The 19,523-nt window shown below is 36.9% G+C and overlaps 1 protein-coding gene across 7 annotated transcripts in view; it reads right to left on the reverse strand.

Moving 5' to 3' along the window:
* The window catches only part of sox5 (SRY-box transcription factor 5), a 335,228-nt gene that overhangs the window by 105,477 nt on the left and 210,228 nt on the right, over nucleotides 1–19,523 (reverse strand). For all 7 annotated transcript variants that reach the window (XM_088645796.1, XM_088645794.1, XM_088645793.1 and 4 more), the window contains 2 exons: nucleotides 11,334–11,565; nucleotides 2,921–3,137 (listed from right to left, as the gene is read on the reverse strand). In XM_088645796.1, the coding sequence (XP_088501922.1) occupies nucleotides 2,921–3,137; nucleotides 11,334–11,564 (448 nt within the window). In that variant the 5' untranslated portion in view covers nucleotide 11,565. The remainder of the gene's footprint in view (nucleotides 1–2,920; nucleotides 3,138–11,333; nucleotides 11,566–19,523) is intronic.

Here is a 19,523-nt window from a genome sequence, read left to right on the forward strand (position 1 = left end):
AAGCTGATCAGTATCTACTGTATGAATCCAGTAAAAAAGAAAGTAGGTAGAAAAGCATCCTTTCCAGTTGCTTTCTGCTAGACACAGGATGAATCATTCTTCATTTTAAAATACAAATCAGAAATCACATTCACTATAAATGGAGTTCAGTTGGGTATTGCTGCTTTATCAAAGAATTTATCTCCCAATGTCTGCCAATATTTAATATGGAAGCATCTTTCTATTAATGGTGTTATTTAACAGAAGTTCCGGAGGAAGTCTGTTTGTAATTTTTCTCTTCCACTTCCACTCAAATACTTGCCAGCTACCCACAGCTCTGAGCCCATCTTTTCCAGCACCCCTTCCTCCACCCCAACAGCACCCTTACAGCTGCCTCCATGGTTCATTCCTCATAAGTGTGCTGTGACCTTTGGCCAGGCAAGTTAATGCCAAAGTATTAGGTATGTTATCCTATGACATTCGTCCTTTTGTTTGACAGAAATAATTAAAATGGTGGTTGGTCTTAGAATGCTACATTTTTGTTTAGTGCCAGCTAGTCTGCTACACTGTCTACTTGTATATGAATTGTATTAGAGGATAGTAGTCTAACAGATCAGGTTTCAATACTACTACAAAACAACAGACAGGAACATATGTTCAATGAAAAAAAAATAATGGTATTTTCCGATAAAAAATGCCAACAATATAATAGACAATGACAAGCTCTCACATCATATGATTTCTTTCATTTTCTTTACTAATTTGTATCTTACATCAACTGTAAAGTTGTGTGATGTACAACATATACAGTCCAAGCAAGAGCTCTAAAACATCGACAGTGTCCTCCCAGTATAGTGACAATTTGGTTCAGTATGAGCAGAGGTGGTTTAGTTGAGTGTGTTCATTACACTGTTGCTTAGTTTTTCTCTTGTGTCTAAAATTAGAACACTCTTGGAATCGAGACATGAAAGATGCCCCTGAGTTTTTTTTGACTCTACAAGGATTGCTCTTTCTAACTTCAAAACAAATTTTGTATGTGTGACCTGCTGCACAAAATGCCATGCCTCACATCCCGGTAGCATTTTAGGTAAGAACATTAATATTCTTTACTTTCGGTTTGATATTTGTGAAGAATGGGCTGCCTGTATTCTTGCCTGGTAGTCAGATGAAGCCTGACTGAGTCCTTCAGTGTTCGAAAATAATGTACAATCTCTGGCATTCATGAGAGAGTAATCAAAGTATAAGGAAGCCAGCATAATCGTTATATATACCACCGGTTTTAAGTGTTTTAGGCAATGATGATAAAAAACATTATTGAGAATTAGCGCAGAGTTTGCAGCAGAGAGCCATGCAGTTTATTTTTTTAATGTTAACTCTGCTGCACAACGGGCAGTAGTCTACTGAACAAGATAGCAATCTCTTTACACTTCGCATTAAAAAGGCAAATTGCTCCAGCACAATCAGACTTGTAATAAATATGCAAAGTGCTATAGACAATGGTTACAAACAGTTGATGCTCTCTCCTTTAAAACAAAGGAGGTGACTTTGCTGCAGCCTCATTACACACATTTGTTAGTCAGAAATGAAAAGCACTGATGATGTGATTAGGCAGGTTATTCAGCATTTCCAAATGATCTTTGTTGTTCTTGCTTTACCATTACATATTTCAGATACCAAGCAATAAATTGTGCTGCAGCTATTCACTGATTTTCAACAACCACAAGCTGTGGTTCCACACATTATATTGAGAAATATTTAGCACAAAATACAAAACCTGAGACATTCAGCAAAAGAGTAAAATCTTCCCCAACATCAAAAAGCTTCAGCTGCAAGGATAGATTCCTACAACAAACTGCCTAACAATACAGCATCACACAGCAACATAAAGAACAAGCTAGACTTCAAGGAGAAATACACAATTTAGCAGGTGTTACCGACTTGTGTTACTAGTCCTGGGATTCCAATACACAAGTGTGCACAAGGAATGGGCCCTTCTGGGCTTCATGCGTTGTGAGCTGTAGGTGAGTGTGCACCCCATGCCTGCCACCATGAGATGGATTACTTTAGTAATCCAGGGCTCACAATTAATGAATCCTATTTATACCACATGACTTCCAGCTGTATGGTAAAATCAAGCACTAATCACTTTCAGAGTGTCTTGGTAAAGAGCAGCACAGGTGGTTGTACAATTTCCCACCTGTCACCCACAACACAGAGGAGGGGACAAATGTGTGGGAAATGATAGCTGCTGGCAAATATGCCACAGGTAATTATCAACTCCTTATGTGGGAACAAAAAGCATTTCGATTGGTATTGAAATCTGCTTTATTTAATTCTTGCTTTCACCCTTACAGCAAATTACAGCAATGACATCCCCCTCATAACCTTACGCCCCTACATAAAAGCTTCCCATGAGTACTCTTGCACCCTTACCAAAAAGCTCCACTAATTCACCAGCAGCCTCAAATGATTTTTTCTAACAGAATTTTAGATAAACATACGCATATTTCTAGAACAAAGATCTGTGGCAGACATACACAACTCCAAAGGGCCTGAGCTCTCAACTAGCTAATTAATCCAATTATTGGATCAACCGCACCACTTTATCACCTTCTCCCAGTTCTTTAGGTGGTGAAGATGGAAAGAGACGTTTTCTAAGACCAACATGTTGATGGACCTCCGGGACAGGAGCTTTGTATACAGCCATGATCTGAAAGAGCCATAGGACCTTCTGTTCTGTACTGTGACAAATCTCTGGGTGAAAAATGATTTGCTAGACAAATGATTTGCTTCCTCTTAGGTATATTCTTCACTCTATACTCTCCAGCCACTTCAAGCTACCTATAAACCCTGGAGGTCTGCTTCTTTCTAGGAGCAGGCCAGCAGACCCATGTTCCAGGAAGCGTGAGGGGGGAAATACAAGTTTTAGCCCTGAACTTACCCTCAGGCTCATTTTTGATAAGCTCCTCCATCTTCCTCTGCTTCAGCGTGTCCACCACATCGGCCAGGCTGCCTTTGCGTCTCTCTGGGGTGCCCAGTGCTGTGCTGGAGCCCGAGTCGCTGCCCTGGCGCGCACCCTCGTCTATCTTGGTCGGTGAGGTAGATGAGCTGCGTTGAGCGTATGGACTCAGAGACACACCCTTATTGCCATCTAGGTCCTGACAAGACAACCAGCCGAGAGGGAAAGAGGGTGTAAGCGTTAGTGTTGTACACACTGCTCTGCACCTATCTTCATTTATTTTGTTCTAAGGAAAGATGACATAGGCTCTGCACTTTGAATCTTTTTGTTATATTTTATCTGCTAGTATTAAATATACACTACAAATATATTACAGCTACTTAGATCATATTCTACAATTTTTTTTCTGTACATATACATTTAAAATCAATTATCATATTAACGTCCTCTAAGTAGCATAAATAGTTGTGTTTCTTACTTAATTTACTAAGTTACTTAGTTGTTTAGTTTATTGGGTTAACCAACTGGATTACCAAATTTAAAAAAAATGTGAATATACAGTTGCCAGCAAGGAAATGTTCAGATTTTGTATTTTTACCCATGAAAACCCATGGTTGTCTTATTTTCCAAGAGCTGGTTTTTATTAAAGGAGTTGATTATGAATACTCTAAGCCCCCACCTCTGAATTTGACATTTTGACAACCAATTGTATAATGATCTGATTAGGCTGACTTTTATATATTGACACCAGAGTGCAAACTTAACATTTCACCTCAAGGCATTACACTAATGTGTCCAAAGTACACTTTAAAATGGCTATCAAGAAGACTGTTCCGTAAAAAAATAAAAACTTGAATGCAGTGGACTGAATATTCTTTTCATTTTTCCACAGGAGTGGCAAAACACCATTGCATTTAAATCCAGAAATCAAAACTGTAAACAAATATATTAAAGCTTCTTCACATTTTCATCAAATTAAAAAAACCCTGTAAAATGTGGTATCATCTTTAAATTTTCAATTGCAGGCTAGAACAAAGCTTGGTATAAACAGAAGAACATCCATATGATGGTAACAGGTCTAGTGTGTTTATTGGTTTTAACTGTTAGAAATCCATGACTTTAAGTTGTCTTTGCAGTCTCACTGGATCTCTTCCAAAACCAGGGATATCTATCGAAAGGTTTAATTACAAAACAAGGCAGATATTTGCAAATGAGGTCAATAAGTCTTCCTTTGTTAATCTTGGTTAAGCTTCACCTAATCTAGTCTAATTATCTATTACAGCACCTTGGTGATTGACAGGAAAAGTCACATCATTAGACAATGGAATAATCCAGTTTGAGCTTGTGGCAGCTTCACTTGAGTGCATAAAGAAGTTTTTATTTACTTGTTGGTTTTTTTTGCTTTCATGGTAAACGAACCGTTTTCATACTGTTCTTCTCCATCACAAAACAGGGCCAATGGAAAATGAGCTGGTTGCTTTACTGTCGACTGCCATGTATTCAGTTACACTCAGTGATCAGAGTTTACAGATAAAGATTGCAAGGGTTAAGACTCACAGGGTGTTCCACAACATATGGAACTGGAACTGAATCAAACTGAATCATGTTTAATGAAACTTCCACTTATTAGCTCTCTTCACTATAATCCATACCTAATACAGAACTATTTTCAACAAGAGAGAGATGAAGAAAAGCATGGTAATGCCACACAGACAGTCGAGAAAGTCTGGAATGGTACCCGAGGCCTGGAGCTATGAAATAATCACCACGTCACGGATCTGTCCTGTGGTAATGTCAGTTCCTAATGTAAGTTTGTCAAATTGCCACTACAAATCTATTAAAAAAAAACAAGCAATTATAATTCAAATTAAGCTAAGGTAATTTTACAAGATCACAATGTACTGTATATCCATAAAAACAAAAGAACATAATGAACAGCAATGTACACACCAGAATCTTACTCCTGGCGTGATGGAAACAGAATTCGGAAGGGCCAAACTCACACCATTCGGAAGACCACGCAAACATGCAACTTTTGAACTGGCACAGCTACTTGGACCGTGTCCATGTGAAGAACGGAAATGAACCGATTTGTTTTCTTTTTTTCCATTTCGGTTGGGACTGTTCAAGTTGTAGAAGCGCTGGTCGAAAGCGAGGGGGCCCGTTGTTGTGGGTAGCACAACGGAGGACGGAGAAAAAGAAAAGCACGTTTCCAAAAAATGGCAAGAGTGGTCTGATGTCAGAGTGAATGACGTCAGTGATGGTTCAAATACCGTTACATGGTATTTTTTTCGGCTTTCGTTTCTGGTATAACTATCCTGTCTCTGAACAGGATATATATGTACTCTAGTAGCAATGCTTACTCACAGAACTGGAATATTCACTTCATGGCACAAAAGAAAGTTGGATTATCTGCAGAGTTAGGAGGATAAACATTTTGTCCAGGGGACTCGAGGTCAGTGACCCCCCCATCCGATTGTGAGGAATCAAATATTTGCATCACCTGCTACTCTGACATTGAAACAGCATTTCACCCAAATACCTGCCACATTTAAACCACTGTGTTGTAGCTGGGAATTGTAGTTTGTATGCATGTATAAAAAAATGTAGGTTCTGTAAAAATAACAAAAACATTAAGTTAAAATATTCACGTGCCGCCAAAGAGTTTTGTCTTGGTAATGAGAGATCATCAATTCAATTCCTATGTTTTTGTAGAACCCTGAATAATTAACAGCAATTATTACAATTACATTAAAAAAACACATTTAAAGCATTCTTTCCCCTATATTGTCCTTATTTTGGTTTGTAAGTGAATGTGAGGAATTTCAGGTGCAAAAGTGAAATGTACAGTCATAATAACACCATAATTACTGTGATCCTATATGTGTGGCTACAATATTAAAACAAATGTTTTTTTATATATAAATTATCTCCACAAATCAAAGCTATCGAAAAGGGCTAATATCTGGTTTATTGAGGCAATCTGTTATTAACTGTTAACTAATGTCCTAACTGGTGTATTTTAGTACACATTAAATGCTGCTAATTGGACTATATCTACAGTATATTATGGAATGTATATCTGCCTGCAATAAAATTAATCACTGGAAATGACAGTAGATTTCTCAATGCAGACAGAAATAAAAGAGCAATTCTCAGTTCACTTCAGAACATCTTAGAAAAGAAGATGTTTACTTTTATTAAGTAGACTTAACATTGTACTAGACTTCAGCTACACTAGTCATTTCTACAAAAAATATACCATTACAATGGCAACATATCTATTTATATTATTTTGTATTAAGAGACTAATTAAATTTATTATATAGAACTTTACTCTTATAATGAACAAATTAAGAAAATGCACTGTATGTTATTGCTTCCGAATCACTTCAAAACGATTCATATTGAAATCACTAGAGACTCATTAAAAATAAATAAATAGACACATTTTCTTATAAATCACTGTCTTTGATGTGTTTAGAACCAACAGAAGAAAGAAATATCTCATAAAATTATGGGGATCATTTCTGCTCATCACAATATTATGTACAGATGATGCCATATGATCTCACACTCTTAGATATGATTTTCATGATTTATCCTTTGATCATATAATCTTTTAGCCAAATGACAAATTATGTATTGTAACAAAACAGCCACTCATGATTACATTCTGGTACTCAGAAATTTAGTTTGGAAATAAAACTTTACAATGATTTAAATGTTAAAGACTGTGTCACAGGGAAGCTAGTTTTTAAACGAATATCAGTTGTAACTCTACTGATCAAGCCAGTAATACTTTTTATAGTACAGCTCTGACATACAGCACATTAGACCTAGCATGCATTTAAAAAATCATGTCACACCTGTCATATCAAATTTCTTTAATCCATAGCCTACTTATAAAGAAGAACTCTTTTTCAAAACTGTCTTGAAAACAAAACAAAATAAACAAAAAAAAAAACACTAGACAAATTTCCAGGCTCTATAACTAGTAGAGTTCCTAACAAAGATGCTTACTCAAACACAGTTAAAACAACATGAGTCTTTGAAGACAGCTAAATTGATTAATGAAGTGTTTTCACGGATTAAAATGCTAAGGTTCTCATTCCCTAAGCTAGCTTTTATGCACAGATTCCTTTGGATTCAAGAGCACACAGAATTAAATTTGGGGTGTCAACGCTAAAAAGATGGGGACTTTAATCAGAGTGTAAAACTTAAAACAGACAAATCCGATTCCACATCATGGGAAAATTAATTGTATTCATTAAAACCATAAAAACACAGTCTGATACCTGTCTATGAAGAACATTAAAGTGGCTAGGAACAGCCAGCAGTACCTACAATTGCTGAAATGTTGCCAGTCCAGGTGGAATGCTAGATTATACACTTACACCTCACACTGTTAACAAGAATTGCCTTTTTAAAGCAGTCTATTTCTCTGTCAAACATTCAATTGCTGTGAGCTAGTGTCATATATATATATATGCATTTGATGTGCACTACTAAGAGTGTAGGTGGTTCTGCTTTTAGTTTGCAAATGTCAATTCTATTCTACATCACTTCTAACAAAGTAAATAAACTGTACTCTCAAGTATTTTACTTTATCCTTTTAGAGCTTAAGCATGGAAATAGAATTAAAGCAAGTTTTGTTTTTTTAAGCCCCTCTCTGAACAGTGAATATTTAAACAGACTTAACACTTGGCAATAAATCTACATACATTTGCTTTTTTTTTCCTCATACCAAAAACAGAAGCTATTATTTTTTCATCCCAATATACAGCATAGAAGCAAAGCCAAATTTCTTGTATGGGCACTTGCAAAAAATAATTAATGAACACAGAGGAGATGCCTTAATAATTTAACACAACATAAAATCTAGACTGATTAGGATTTTAGCAAAAACATTATTCATTAAGAAGAGGCTATCATTCATCCAAATAACTACACATATTTTGTCAATTTAAGTCATTTCTGACCATTAGCAAACACATTTCAAATTCTCTAAGAAAGCACCAGGCTAAAAAAGGTTTTGTCAGTTCCGATTTTAAGCTGTTGAGGACTTTCAGCTGAGCATACAGATCTCAACACTGCAGGTCACAACCAAACCACAACCGAAAACCTTAAGAGCAAGGAAGCACACTTTTTTTATAAAATGATCCGCACAAGGTATAACATACAGCGTGTCTTGAGAAAAACTGTGATTCAAGTTACAGCTAAAAATAATTAAACACACTTACTGTATACTGAGCACATTTCACACCAGATGTTTCCATATACAGTATACAGGAGGATACCTAGTTCATTTACCACTGAAATACAGCACCTGTATTATACATGACACCCATTAGGTGCCTGTAGCCTCACACTGCCACTAACGCCACTGTTCTTCGGAACAGTGCCATGGGATCTTGACTGACCAATTAATTCAAGACATGTGTTCATCTGAATGGAAGTGCAGCGTCCCCATTGCTATACTGGGACATTGGTGTGGAAATTGCTAATTTGGAAAATTATATAAACACAATTATGTTTTTTGGAATATGAAAACTGTAAAAAAATAAATAACTAAAATTCTGAACAAAACTGTTCAGAAACGGTTTTTATTTTTTATTTAATTTCAATAAAACTGAATGATGAAATATTTATATTAATCTTCTTATTGCTATTACTACATATGTGTATATTTATGTGTAAATTAATATTTAGAAATTGGTTTATTTTGAACATATTTAAAGAACACCTTTTATGCAGTTTTGACAGACACATTTGATTAGATGTTTGTGGTGAATATTGACCACAATGTGCTGTTCCACTGAAATAAAATTATTATCGAGCATAAAGTTGTTTTCACGTTTTCAAATAGGCTAGCTCATACAGTATGAATTCTGGCTGAATGGAGCTATTTAATGTAGTTCGCCAATAATGCTAAATTCAAGAGCAAAAGCTTAGCTTTGAAAAGATTGCAATTCAATGTATCACTTTTATTCGACTTGTATAATAAACCCTTATAGACAAGATCCGTCTAAATAAAAAAAGTCGCATCAACGGTTAAAAGATACTGGTTAATTAAGACTCGTAAAATAAATGGTTATCTCGCAGGATGAGTTGTAATCTATCAAGGCTGCACTTCATCCTTGAAGCAAACAAAACTAACAAATTGGACATGAAATGGGCGGATAAGGTGCGATTAAAAAAAAAGTTCTCTCTGTGCTCTTCTCCTTGGCATGTACTACTCATTAAACAGACAACAAAGGCTTAATTAACACCTAGCTATTATCACCTGCGTGTAAAAGCCTTCCCCTTTTCTAAATGCTTCAGCTTTTACCCTAAAACGCTGGGGACCATGAAATATGTACACACGCGTGCACTTTACACACACACACACACGCACAGGCAGAAGAGAAAGATTTAAATACCGTTCCTTTTCACTCTTAGCAGCAATTTCCACAGATGAAGAGGTCACCACTGTTTAACTGTGCGCTGCCGTGTTAATTTAGTATGACAAGATAAAGCAGTAATCTCTGCTTGCGAGAGGCTGTAAGCCACCCGCTATCCAGGGACACGCTCGAGTCGATTTACACTGTATATCACTTTATACAATTGCCGTGACAAAGCCCCTCTGAGTTCTCTCATGTAAATCTCTCTCTCACTCAACTTTGCTGCCAGTCAGAGGGGATCGGATTGGCGCTAAAGCCTTAGCAAACTTAACATCTTACACATGCCAACCAGCTCTGCAATCCAACCCAAGAGAAGATGTTTAGAACTTAATAATCCATTGATCCCACTTCCACACAGGACGGCTTGCTTTTTTTGTGTGTGTGGCGACAATCTGTCCATTTTAGTTGTCATCCGGCCGATTTAAGTTGCGTTTCGTGTTTTGGAGATTTGAGGATTTAAAAATTCTCATGAGTTAGTTGATCTTCCTTTTTCCTCTTAGAAAAAAAAAAGATTCAATTTTATGATACGTCCTAATGGGAAAGTTTTGGTGCGCATTAGACTTGCTAATTGTGTTGTCGGAGTGACCGAAAATATGTAAATATCTAAAAAACAGAGGGAAAATAGCTGAAAGGAAACTGATGGAAATATGGATTGTAGAATGCTAATAGCCACTCCGTATACTGCCAGTTTGGTAAAGAAATCCGCGCAGAACGATTGGCATTATTTTACATTAATATCCCACAAACTAATGTGATTTACTCTCATTCACTCTTCATTGACGTAACTTCATTGTGTTTTTTTTCAAAAATAAATATAAGGATTAAGATTTCACTTGGAGAAAGAAAAAGTCTTCAGGAACACTTTTTTAAATTAACAACTGAACTGAATCAGTACATGACATTTAAACACCCTGGAACACTACAACTTCTAATAAGTGAATTATAGATTGTTTTTTAAATTAAACAGAATACTGGTTTTAATGTAATGCAACTAGTTAACCGCAAATATATCATGCATACTATTTCAGGTTTAAGTAATAGCTTACATTTTCATAAAAAAATTGCTGATGAATTAAAAGGAAAATATCAAACACAAAACAGCCAGCAGAAAAGGGTTTTTGACCAGCTAAATAATTTAAGAGGACAATAATTAAGAGGGAAGCAAACAAAACTTTTTCTATGAGAGGCAAACAGTGACAGCAGTTTCTAAATCCCGGATCACCTCAGGTTGTTTCCAGACATTATGGGAAATTTAAAAGTTAATTCCCAAGACAGTCCTTAAATCCAGTTACAGCAATGCAACAATCAACATGTTCATATATTTTTTTACAATTATGTATACTGCTTTAGTACAACATTCCTTTCTGAGGTTTGTTCATCTGTTTACACTGGTTTATCAGAGAGATAGCAGGCTAGCAGACCTGGTGGAAAGTTCAGTTCTTCATTGCCTAATAGTAACTCAGGCATCCACCCACATGAAACCTGCTTGTCATTAGTTTAGGCAGTACAGCCAAGTAGCTATTTTTCTGCTAGAGCCCATTAAATTAACAGAGCTCTATTCTGACACAAAAACAGGGTATCTGTTTTTCCTTGTATAAATGAATGCATCTGATTTATTTGTGACGATGAGTTGGTGAATTTCTAAATAAAATGTTAACAGCAGAATAACAATTGCTTTACTCAATGAAAACAGGAACAAATGCTGCGATAAGCCTTCTAGTTTTTTATTCTTTTATTATATACAATTCATTTATTTGATCTGAGAAAGCACAATTAGATTCTGCGTACTATGGAAATTTCCATAGTGGTCCTTACTGGGCAATTTCATCTATATTGTAATGGATTAAAAAAAAAAAGATAATTTGTTCGTTTGTGAACATCGTTCGAAAATCAAGTGATATAACAAAAGAGGTAAAATTAACCCGCTTTCCGTCCCCTAGAAATACTCCTACCATTGAGTTGTGGAGAGATGGAGGACTGTCAAGGCCTACACTCTCTCTGGCCAGAGAGTTGGGTGACTGAAACTCTTCTGAGTGAAGCTTGGTGGTGTAACTGGAGTTCAGGGGTAAGTGAATGACAGGGTGCCCATCACTTTCCTCATCTTCCAATTTCTGTCTGCTTGTCGCCATGACTACCTCTCCATCTGTTCCCCCATATGGAGAGGCTGGTCGCTTGGAAGACATCCTGGAAACAAAAAAAAAAAGGGGAGGGAGTATGAAATATCGACATTCTCGTATTGTGACCAATGCATTATAGTGCCATTGTAGTAAGAGGGCCTTTGTGCATCGCCACAGCTGAGAAACCAATCCCAAACACACTGTAGATGAAACTGCATCCTGGATGAAAGCTAAGCAAGGGTGTGCAAAGCAAAAAAATAGACCACAATGGCCCACAGCAACACAACATCAAATATCTAACGTGATGCCTAACTATGAAAAAGGTATTTATCTGCTTCCCTGCCATTTTCATTTTTAATACTCTTTGGGTTTTTCATGAAACAAAATCTTTTCATCCCTGTTGCACTTTTTTGTCTGTGTCCTTGCGCCCTCATTTGCACTATTTTATAGTGCAAAACGAAACAAAGTTTGAGCAGTCTTTTTATTTTAGTTTTCAGAGTTGGTAACATCTTACTTTCAGCTTCATCTAGTATTTAAAAGGTACTTTCTTGCAGGAAAAAGAGGGCTGGAGTCACCTATTGTACTGCAGCTGGCCAGTGCAGGCTCAGAGTACTAGAATGAATCAACAGAAAAAGTGCATGGTGCACATACACTTATGTCTATCTGAAAATAAAAAAAGTATTATTATCAGTAGTAGAATAAACAACATTCTTTTTTCGGTTTTGGCAAGCAAAACCCCCATATTTGCTCCAAAATTAGGAAAAGAAAGAACACACTTTTATCAAGAACTCTGAATGGAATCCAGCCCGAGTATAACTGACAGAGGGCTATTTCAGAGGAGGAATGTTTACTTGAATGTGCTGTGGATGACAAATGAAGATCATGAGCAAAACTCCATCTTTTGTACCAGGCATATCAAAGATATTCAGCGTAAAGGTCAATAATGCATTCACTTGCGGGTCTAACATATTAACATATAATGTAGTAACATATTACACGAACATATTTAATCTTGTCTTCCACTTCTAAGTGCCTGGGTAAGTGTCCCTCAGCCTTGGAGCTATTGCCACTATCACCCTTGGAACTATGTATCTTTCCCACTTATAAACAAATACAAAAAATTAAAACAGCCATGCTGTGCAGCTACTGTACCTCCCTGCACATTTCTCACAAAGAAACAGCTTTTGCCTGGCTGTGCTGCACAGATCTGGTAGCTTGCATAACAACTTATGGAATGCATAGAGGTAAAGTTCAAAGGTTTTGCTGGGGGAAAGGGAACATCTTGATTGGATATTACTTTATTATTCCAATAACCATAATAGGACTTTGGAGATAAGCCAATTGTGTCAATAAAAAAACTTTGTATCATCTGTGCTGTAGTCACTATAAAAGGGTATATAAACAATCTTTTAATATGAGATTGTTTTATTTGTATTAAAATTAAATGCCACCGTACAAGATGCACTTTAATTATAACAGCAAGAACTTCTCAGAGCTTGCCATGTCACTTCGCTACTAATGAGGAAAGAGTTTTTACAAGGAACTGAAACTCCCTGTTAAATGTGGCAACATTCTGACCCTGAAAGCCTTCTCTGATGTCTGCTTTGAAATGCCTGTTTTCTTTCTTCAGTGCTTCAGTATTTCGATCTTTCTGCAGTGTTTATGAAGCCTTGTATAGTGACAAGCAAGAACTTTCCTATAAAAAATGAGCCTGTATCTACTCCGGGTGCCTACAATGCCTGTCCTTGGCTCTTCCTTTTATTCAAAGCTAGTGTGATCTGATTGTCTTCCTCCAGAGGGTGATCTCTGGGAATGCCAGATCAATGCCAACATGACGATCTCCAAACTTATGTTGAAAAAACATACCTAAATGTTCACATGGGAGCGTCGCTGTCTTTTTGCTGTCGGCAAAAACAATATCTCATATTTTTACATTATTATTGAGCTGTAATGGGAGATCATTATTAATTTGTAAAAAGAGATGCTTTCAGGGTTGTTTTTTTTTGGTCTACTACACTGACATTCACATGCGGAATATGATTTACTGTGGCCTATTCTTATTAACATTAGATTTGTTGTTAAAGCAGCAAAGCCAATATTTAATAATTAAGTAGAAAAGTTACATATGCAAGGAAAGCGCAAAGACAAAAATTTTAAAAGCACTATTTAAGTATTGAAGAAAGAAATCACAGCTAAATCTGAGTGAAATACAGCTCATGATTCAACAGAAATGTTAAACACTGTACGCTGATCCTATAGCCTTCCTGAACACCTAATACCCCAACTTCCATGCCATGGTTTACTGCTTTTGTGCAATACTCTAAAGAAATTAAAAGCGACCCTTTTGCGGTGCTACTTAGGTGCCCAAACACAATAAGGACATTTTATTCAAAGATTCGTGTTTTTTTTTCCACGGAGAGCACTAACACTCCGTGGGGTCTGTCTGCTCGTTGGTCTGTTGCTTCACACTTACCAATAAAAGGGGAAAAAAAAAAGCTCCAAAGAAAATCCAGCTGTATAAACTGTTGTCCTCAAAGAGTGCCAGCAGCGTGCTTACAAGCACACTGAGAGCGAAGGAGAGAAGCCTTGGTGCTACAAGGTAGGCCCCAGCTCTGTTTGTTTATTTTACCTCCATTCATTCTCACATACTGGAACCTTTTGTTACCACCCTCCCCCCCGAAAACACACACACACCCAACCTCCAGCCACACCTATCTGTCCGGATGTCAGTCACTGCAGTGACACAGGGGCTTTGGATCAACAAATCAGTGACTTTCCCAAGAGCGCGCGCTTATTTTCCAAACTAAATGGGGTTTTTGAAAACCCGCTATGATCCGAGTCATTACTTCTTAACGGGAATGGGCACCCGTGTCTGTTTTTCTCTGCTGACCCGGGGGGGGGGTGCTGTTTTTGCGCAGGACCTGAATATACACCCCATCATTCCAAATAAGTTCCATACAGGGTGAAATTGCCATTCTACCTCCTAAAATGTCCCTTTCTTTTCTACTTAAAGAAACGTTAAAAAGAAAAACAGCCGAAATATTACCCTATTCCACGAACTGAAATGTGACTCAGTACTGCCTTGTATTATTATTTTTTTTTTGAACAAAGGCTGTTTTGTGCCTTGGAGGTCCCACTGCTCACTTCCCTGATACTTGTTTGACAATCTCACTTCAATCTGAGCTATCAAATATTAACACAGCTGAAAGATGTTTGGCACATTGGCTCAGCACATGGGTACCCCAGGGTGTTGCTGCTCAGCGGCATCAGGAGGTCAAGATTCGGCTTCGCACACTGCCCAGTAGCAGATGAGCGGGGTTGCAATACCCTGATTGCTTCTTTCAAGGTGCCGCATCTTCTTTAGGGAAGAATGTAGCGGAGATTGAGAGAGCAGAGAGGAAGAAAGATCATTTCTGATCCACTCATGTCATGTGAATTTCCTAACTGATCACGAATACTCCGCTGACAGCTTCTAACTACAGGTACCAGCACTAGCCAGGCCAGTTTGCTTAGCGTGGCACTGAGGGGGTGAGCAGAAAGGCCATTTCTTTTCCACGTTCATGCTGCCCTTTTAAAAAAGAGCTAGTGATTTAAAGCAGCCCCTCTCTTTCTTACTCCAGGTTTGCGTAGAACGTGAATCTGGATTTTTGGCAGAAAAAAAAAATGATGTGGGGTAAGATTGGATTTTATGACATAACGCTTGCACTTTATCAAAGTCCATTTCATGGGGAAATTAAAACTGCAAACAAGAGGCACTGTCTTACACAAAGGATTGTGGGGGGCTGGAACAAAGTAACCAGCCTGATTGGAACCGATACCCTAACTTCTTTCAGGAAGAAAAAATAGTAACTGATCTTCATGCCAATTATCTACCAATATTAATTTTGAATATAAAGATAGAAGACCAAATAAGGATTTTTTTTCCCATGCCTGCAGGGACTATACATGCTGCACCTTAATAGGTTTATCTGTTTATAACAACACTGAACAGCCACGTATCAAATATTGAACCATTTTTCTGGGTCTGCTGGCATCTACCATCTGAAAGAGTGAAACGTCTTTCTTAATGGCAATGAGGGTGGTGAATGAGGGCAGCGATCAGTTTTAGAAACTATTAGATCTCAGCTCTGGTTTCTGTTCAGATCTGTTTTGATGTATTCTATTAAAATAAACACAATTAAAAAATATAATGAATGTTAAGTGACTTAAAGCTTTAATCCTACCTTTGAGTGATGTAATTATCTGTTTTTACTGCAAGTAGTTTTCATTGCTTTATTTAAAGTCTTGATTGGTTAAATTAGATGGTAATCAACCTATTGATCACAATGCAGCACTATGATAGTGTACTAAGGATGGTCATTTCTGAATCAAGACAAAGCTATTTAATCAATCTTGTGGCAGTTCATTACTGAACACAAATCTAAAAGCTTCTATTTGACAACTCCCTCTCTCAGTTCTATTATTTCACATAGAATCCCTTTGTTTACACACAAATAAATAACTACCATCACAAGTGAAAAGCAGAAAATGTAGGCTCCTTAAGGGACATTTAAACAAACCTTGTTTATTGATTTATATACTATTGAGTTCCTCTAGTCTTGAATTGAACACATAGATAAATATCAACAAACTTGTACAAAACCTCATGAAGAATCACATAATTCAATTCTTACGTATTGAACCCTGTCACACTCTACTCTTCTTTGTTTGTTATACACGTTTGGCTGAATGTAAATCCACAAATCCTTCCATTTTCTAACCACTTTATCTGGCACAGAGTCACGGGGGAGCCCGAACCTGTTCCGGCAATCAACAGGCACAAGGCAGGATACACCCTGGATGGGATGCCAGTCCATCGCAGAGCACACACAGACACAAACACACACACGGACTCACACAGGGCCAATTTTTCCAGAAGCCAATTCCACCAGTATGTCATTTGGACACGCAGATAGTTTTATTTTTGCCCCCATAAAAACTAATATCACCATTACAAGTAGTTAAAGCACCCCAAAACTTTGCATATCAGCATCCAGTGATAAGACAGCAAAAAGTAATAATGCCAGCAATTACAATAATGTAAAGAATGGGTTAATATTACCTTTATCAGAAAGAGAAATCCATTTCACTTCTGTTAAATGGTCCACTGTTTATACCAAAAAACAGCCAAAGCTTCTCAACATGTGAGTTGTCGGAAACATTTCACAGCTTTGCTCGAGCAATAAAATCTGTACTTTCTTCCACCCCTTTGAAGTATAATTACTATACAATTTTGAATCCCTGGGGTTAGGAGGGGTTATATCAGCAATTTATTTAAAGTTGGCAGACCTGTCTTGGTGGATAGCCTACATAAAACATTTAAGGCATGTAGTGATGTACAGATAAAAAAGAAGCTTTTTATTAAGTCAATAAATTGGCAGCAAGGATGGTCTCCAAGGTCATAATTAGCAGCCATTAGCATAATTTTACTCTGTCCTGCTATAGCTATAACAAACCTAGAAACGCAAAACAATCCACATACATAGCTGAACAGTAAATAAAATCTAGCGCTGCTTGCCGTGTAGTTGAACTCCAAAATAGTTTATTTTAATCTTAAAACTATCTACAAGGCCATTTTCGCTGTAGAGTTTTGTCTTATACTTAAATCTGATTATTTGTGCATGAATATCAAATAGGTACTGTACATTACTGTTAAGTGAGTAATCTGCCAGATATCTCGCTGTTTTACTTTATCCCAAATGTTTTATCTAATGTGCATTTTAAAGCCAGCTTCAGAGCGAGGGTATTACTGTACATTAAGGCACATTATAGAGTGCATGCCCTACGTATTTACTTCACATATTTCAAAAGAAACCCCCAGAACATATTATAGTATTACTCAAAATACTGACCAGAAGCAAAAAAAAAGTGCACAGAACTGTTAGAAAAAAATAAACAATTAACAAAACAGCATTAAAAAGGTCAAAATCAGATAAGAGAAACGAATTTGGTCTGAGAAAAGAAGTACTTTTCTCTCAAACAACTACAAAACATAACTGTATCTTGATGTATTAAATAGTAATTATAATTGTCAGTTAGTACAGAAATTAAGAATTATTCCTATGAAGGCAAACGTTTACATAAAATACATAATTTTCTCCCTCCTTAGCAATTTCAAGCATTTCCCTCTAATCAGGTAAAATCAAAGAAATCTAATATATACAGAATGTGATTCTGCAGACAAAAATAGTTTTAACACCAGAGGTTTTTTGTCTTATATAGAAGCAGTAAAGGGAACATTCTCAAAGTGACTGCTGTCTGTTCTATAGTTCTGCTCTGCTAACACCCTGGATAACGAAATTGTTATTAAATGTAAGAATAGTACTTGAAAAAAATGCAAAAATAGTGTTTTTACTCATAATTGTACAGTATTTGATGTGAGGCTACAAGAACTCAATCATTGCCCTTACAGTAGTTCGAATGAAACACGGTATGTTATTTAAGCCCCTGATGCACTAAGAACTGAGTTCAAAAATCTAAAACCTCACAACATTTACATTTACAAAGACATCTTGAGGAAACATAAAAGCAAACATTCTTACTACAATATCATTGTTCACCTTCGTCATCGCATCCTCTCACGGCAGAAATTATTTAAAGACAGTACAGATTAATTTACTGGAATAAAACGAGCATAATAGGTTTCAATTTCTGCAAAGCGACTAAAGTTGGTAACCTATTTCTGTAAGATCGTCCATATCAGTTCCATTCTGCGGGTCATTTCTTTAGAAGTGTTTGATTGTGTAAATATTGGGTTTTGGGATGCCTGATTATATCAGAACGGATCCAAAAATAAAATGAAAATACTTCCAGTAGGTGGTACCAGAATGTATACATTAAAATATTTAATGTGTTTAAAATGGAAATAGTTTAACTGAGGTGATTAGTTTACTTAAGTGCCTTTCTTCCTCACTTTAATTCAGGAGAAATTCCCCAAAATGACTAGCAAAAGAAAAAAGAACTGCATTTAATTCTTATTGTACAAGGCATAATTTTCTGACATGCATTCCTTAACAGAAGACATGGCCGTAACAACAAAGAGTCTATTTGATTAATAGATTTTTCTGTTAACCTTTCAATAGCTATTTATTAATCAATGATAGATTTAATATTTTTATGCGCAGATGACAATAATCCTTTGATTATATAATTAGGAGCACGTGGCTTTTGATAGAAGTGACTTTACTCAACCGAAATTACTTACTTGGGATTGTTTGTAGCTAGAATTTATAAAAGCCCCCACTGCTGTTCGTTCTAGATCTGTAACATGCAGGTAAGTCCAGGTACACTGACCTTAAACCCTTTACAGCTCAACAGCAACTAGACAAGCAGGCTTTGCACATAAATTATCAGCCCCTTCCTTTACACTGAGCTTTGAACAGAAGTCATTCTGACATGCTAGAGGTGTTACCAGTCCACTCCCTTTTGTTTGTCACCACATTCTTTTACAAGATCTCTCTATGTTTCCAAGTTGTTAAAAGCAACACTTCTTGACATAATAGATCCGAAACCTGAGTTTTTTCTATTTAAAAAATGAACAAAAACTAATTAGAGGAGAGAAAAATCTGTCATGCACATCTACCCCCCTACTTTCCCACCCCCCCCCCCAATCCCTCCCTGCCTCCTGACAAAATAACCCCAAACATCTAGAGCAAAAGACAAAAGAAAAAAGCCACCACAAGAGTTATATTACAGATGGCAGTCATGAGCAGCAAACCAATATATGGGCAATTAAAGTGAATTAAAGGAATGAAAATCCCACTAACCACCGGCACCTTTATTTTCTCCCTTGATAATAAAACCCATAACCCCATCCAGCCCTGGATCTCCTTAAGACAGACCAAAGCAATCCTTGTGTTCCCCCCCTCAAAGCCTGAGGTTGCCAACAAAGCTTCCTGTCCAACTTCCCCACAAAAGGCAAGAACAAAGTGCCTAATGTCACGCTGGCATCAATTATCAATAGAACATGAAGGAGGTGCGCACACA

Source organism: Lepisosteus platostomus, chromosome 9 (assembly GCF_059453375.1).
Source record: "Lepisosteus platostomus isolate fLepPlt1 chromosome 9, fLepPlt1.hap1, whole genome shotgun sequence".
Classification (NCBI taxonomy): Eukaryota; Metazoa; Chordata; class Actinopteri; order Semionotiformes; family Lepisosteidae; genus Lepisosteus; species Lepisosteus platostomus.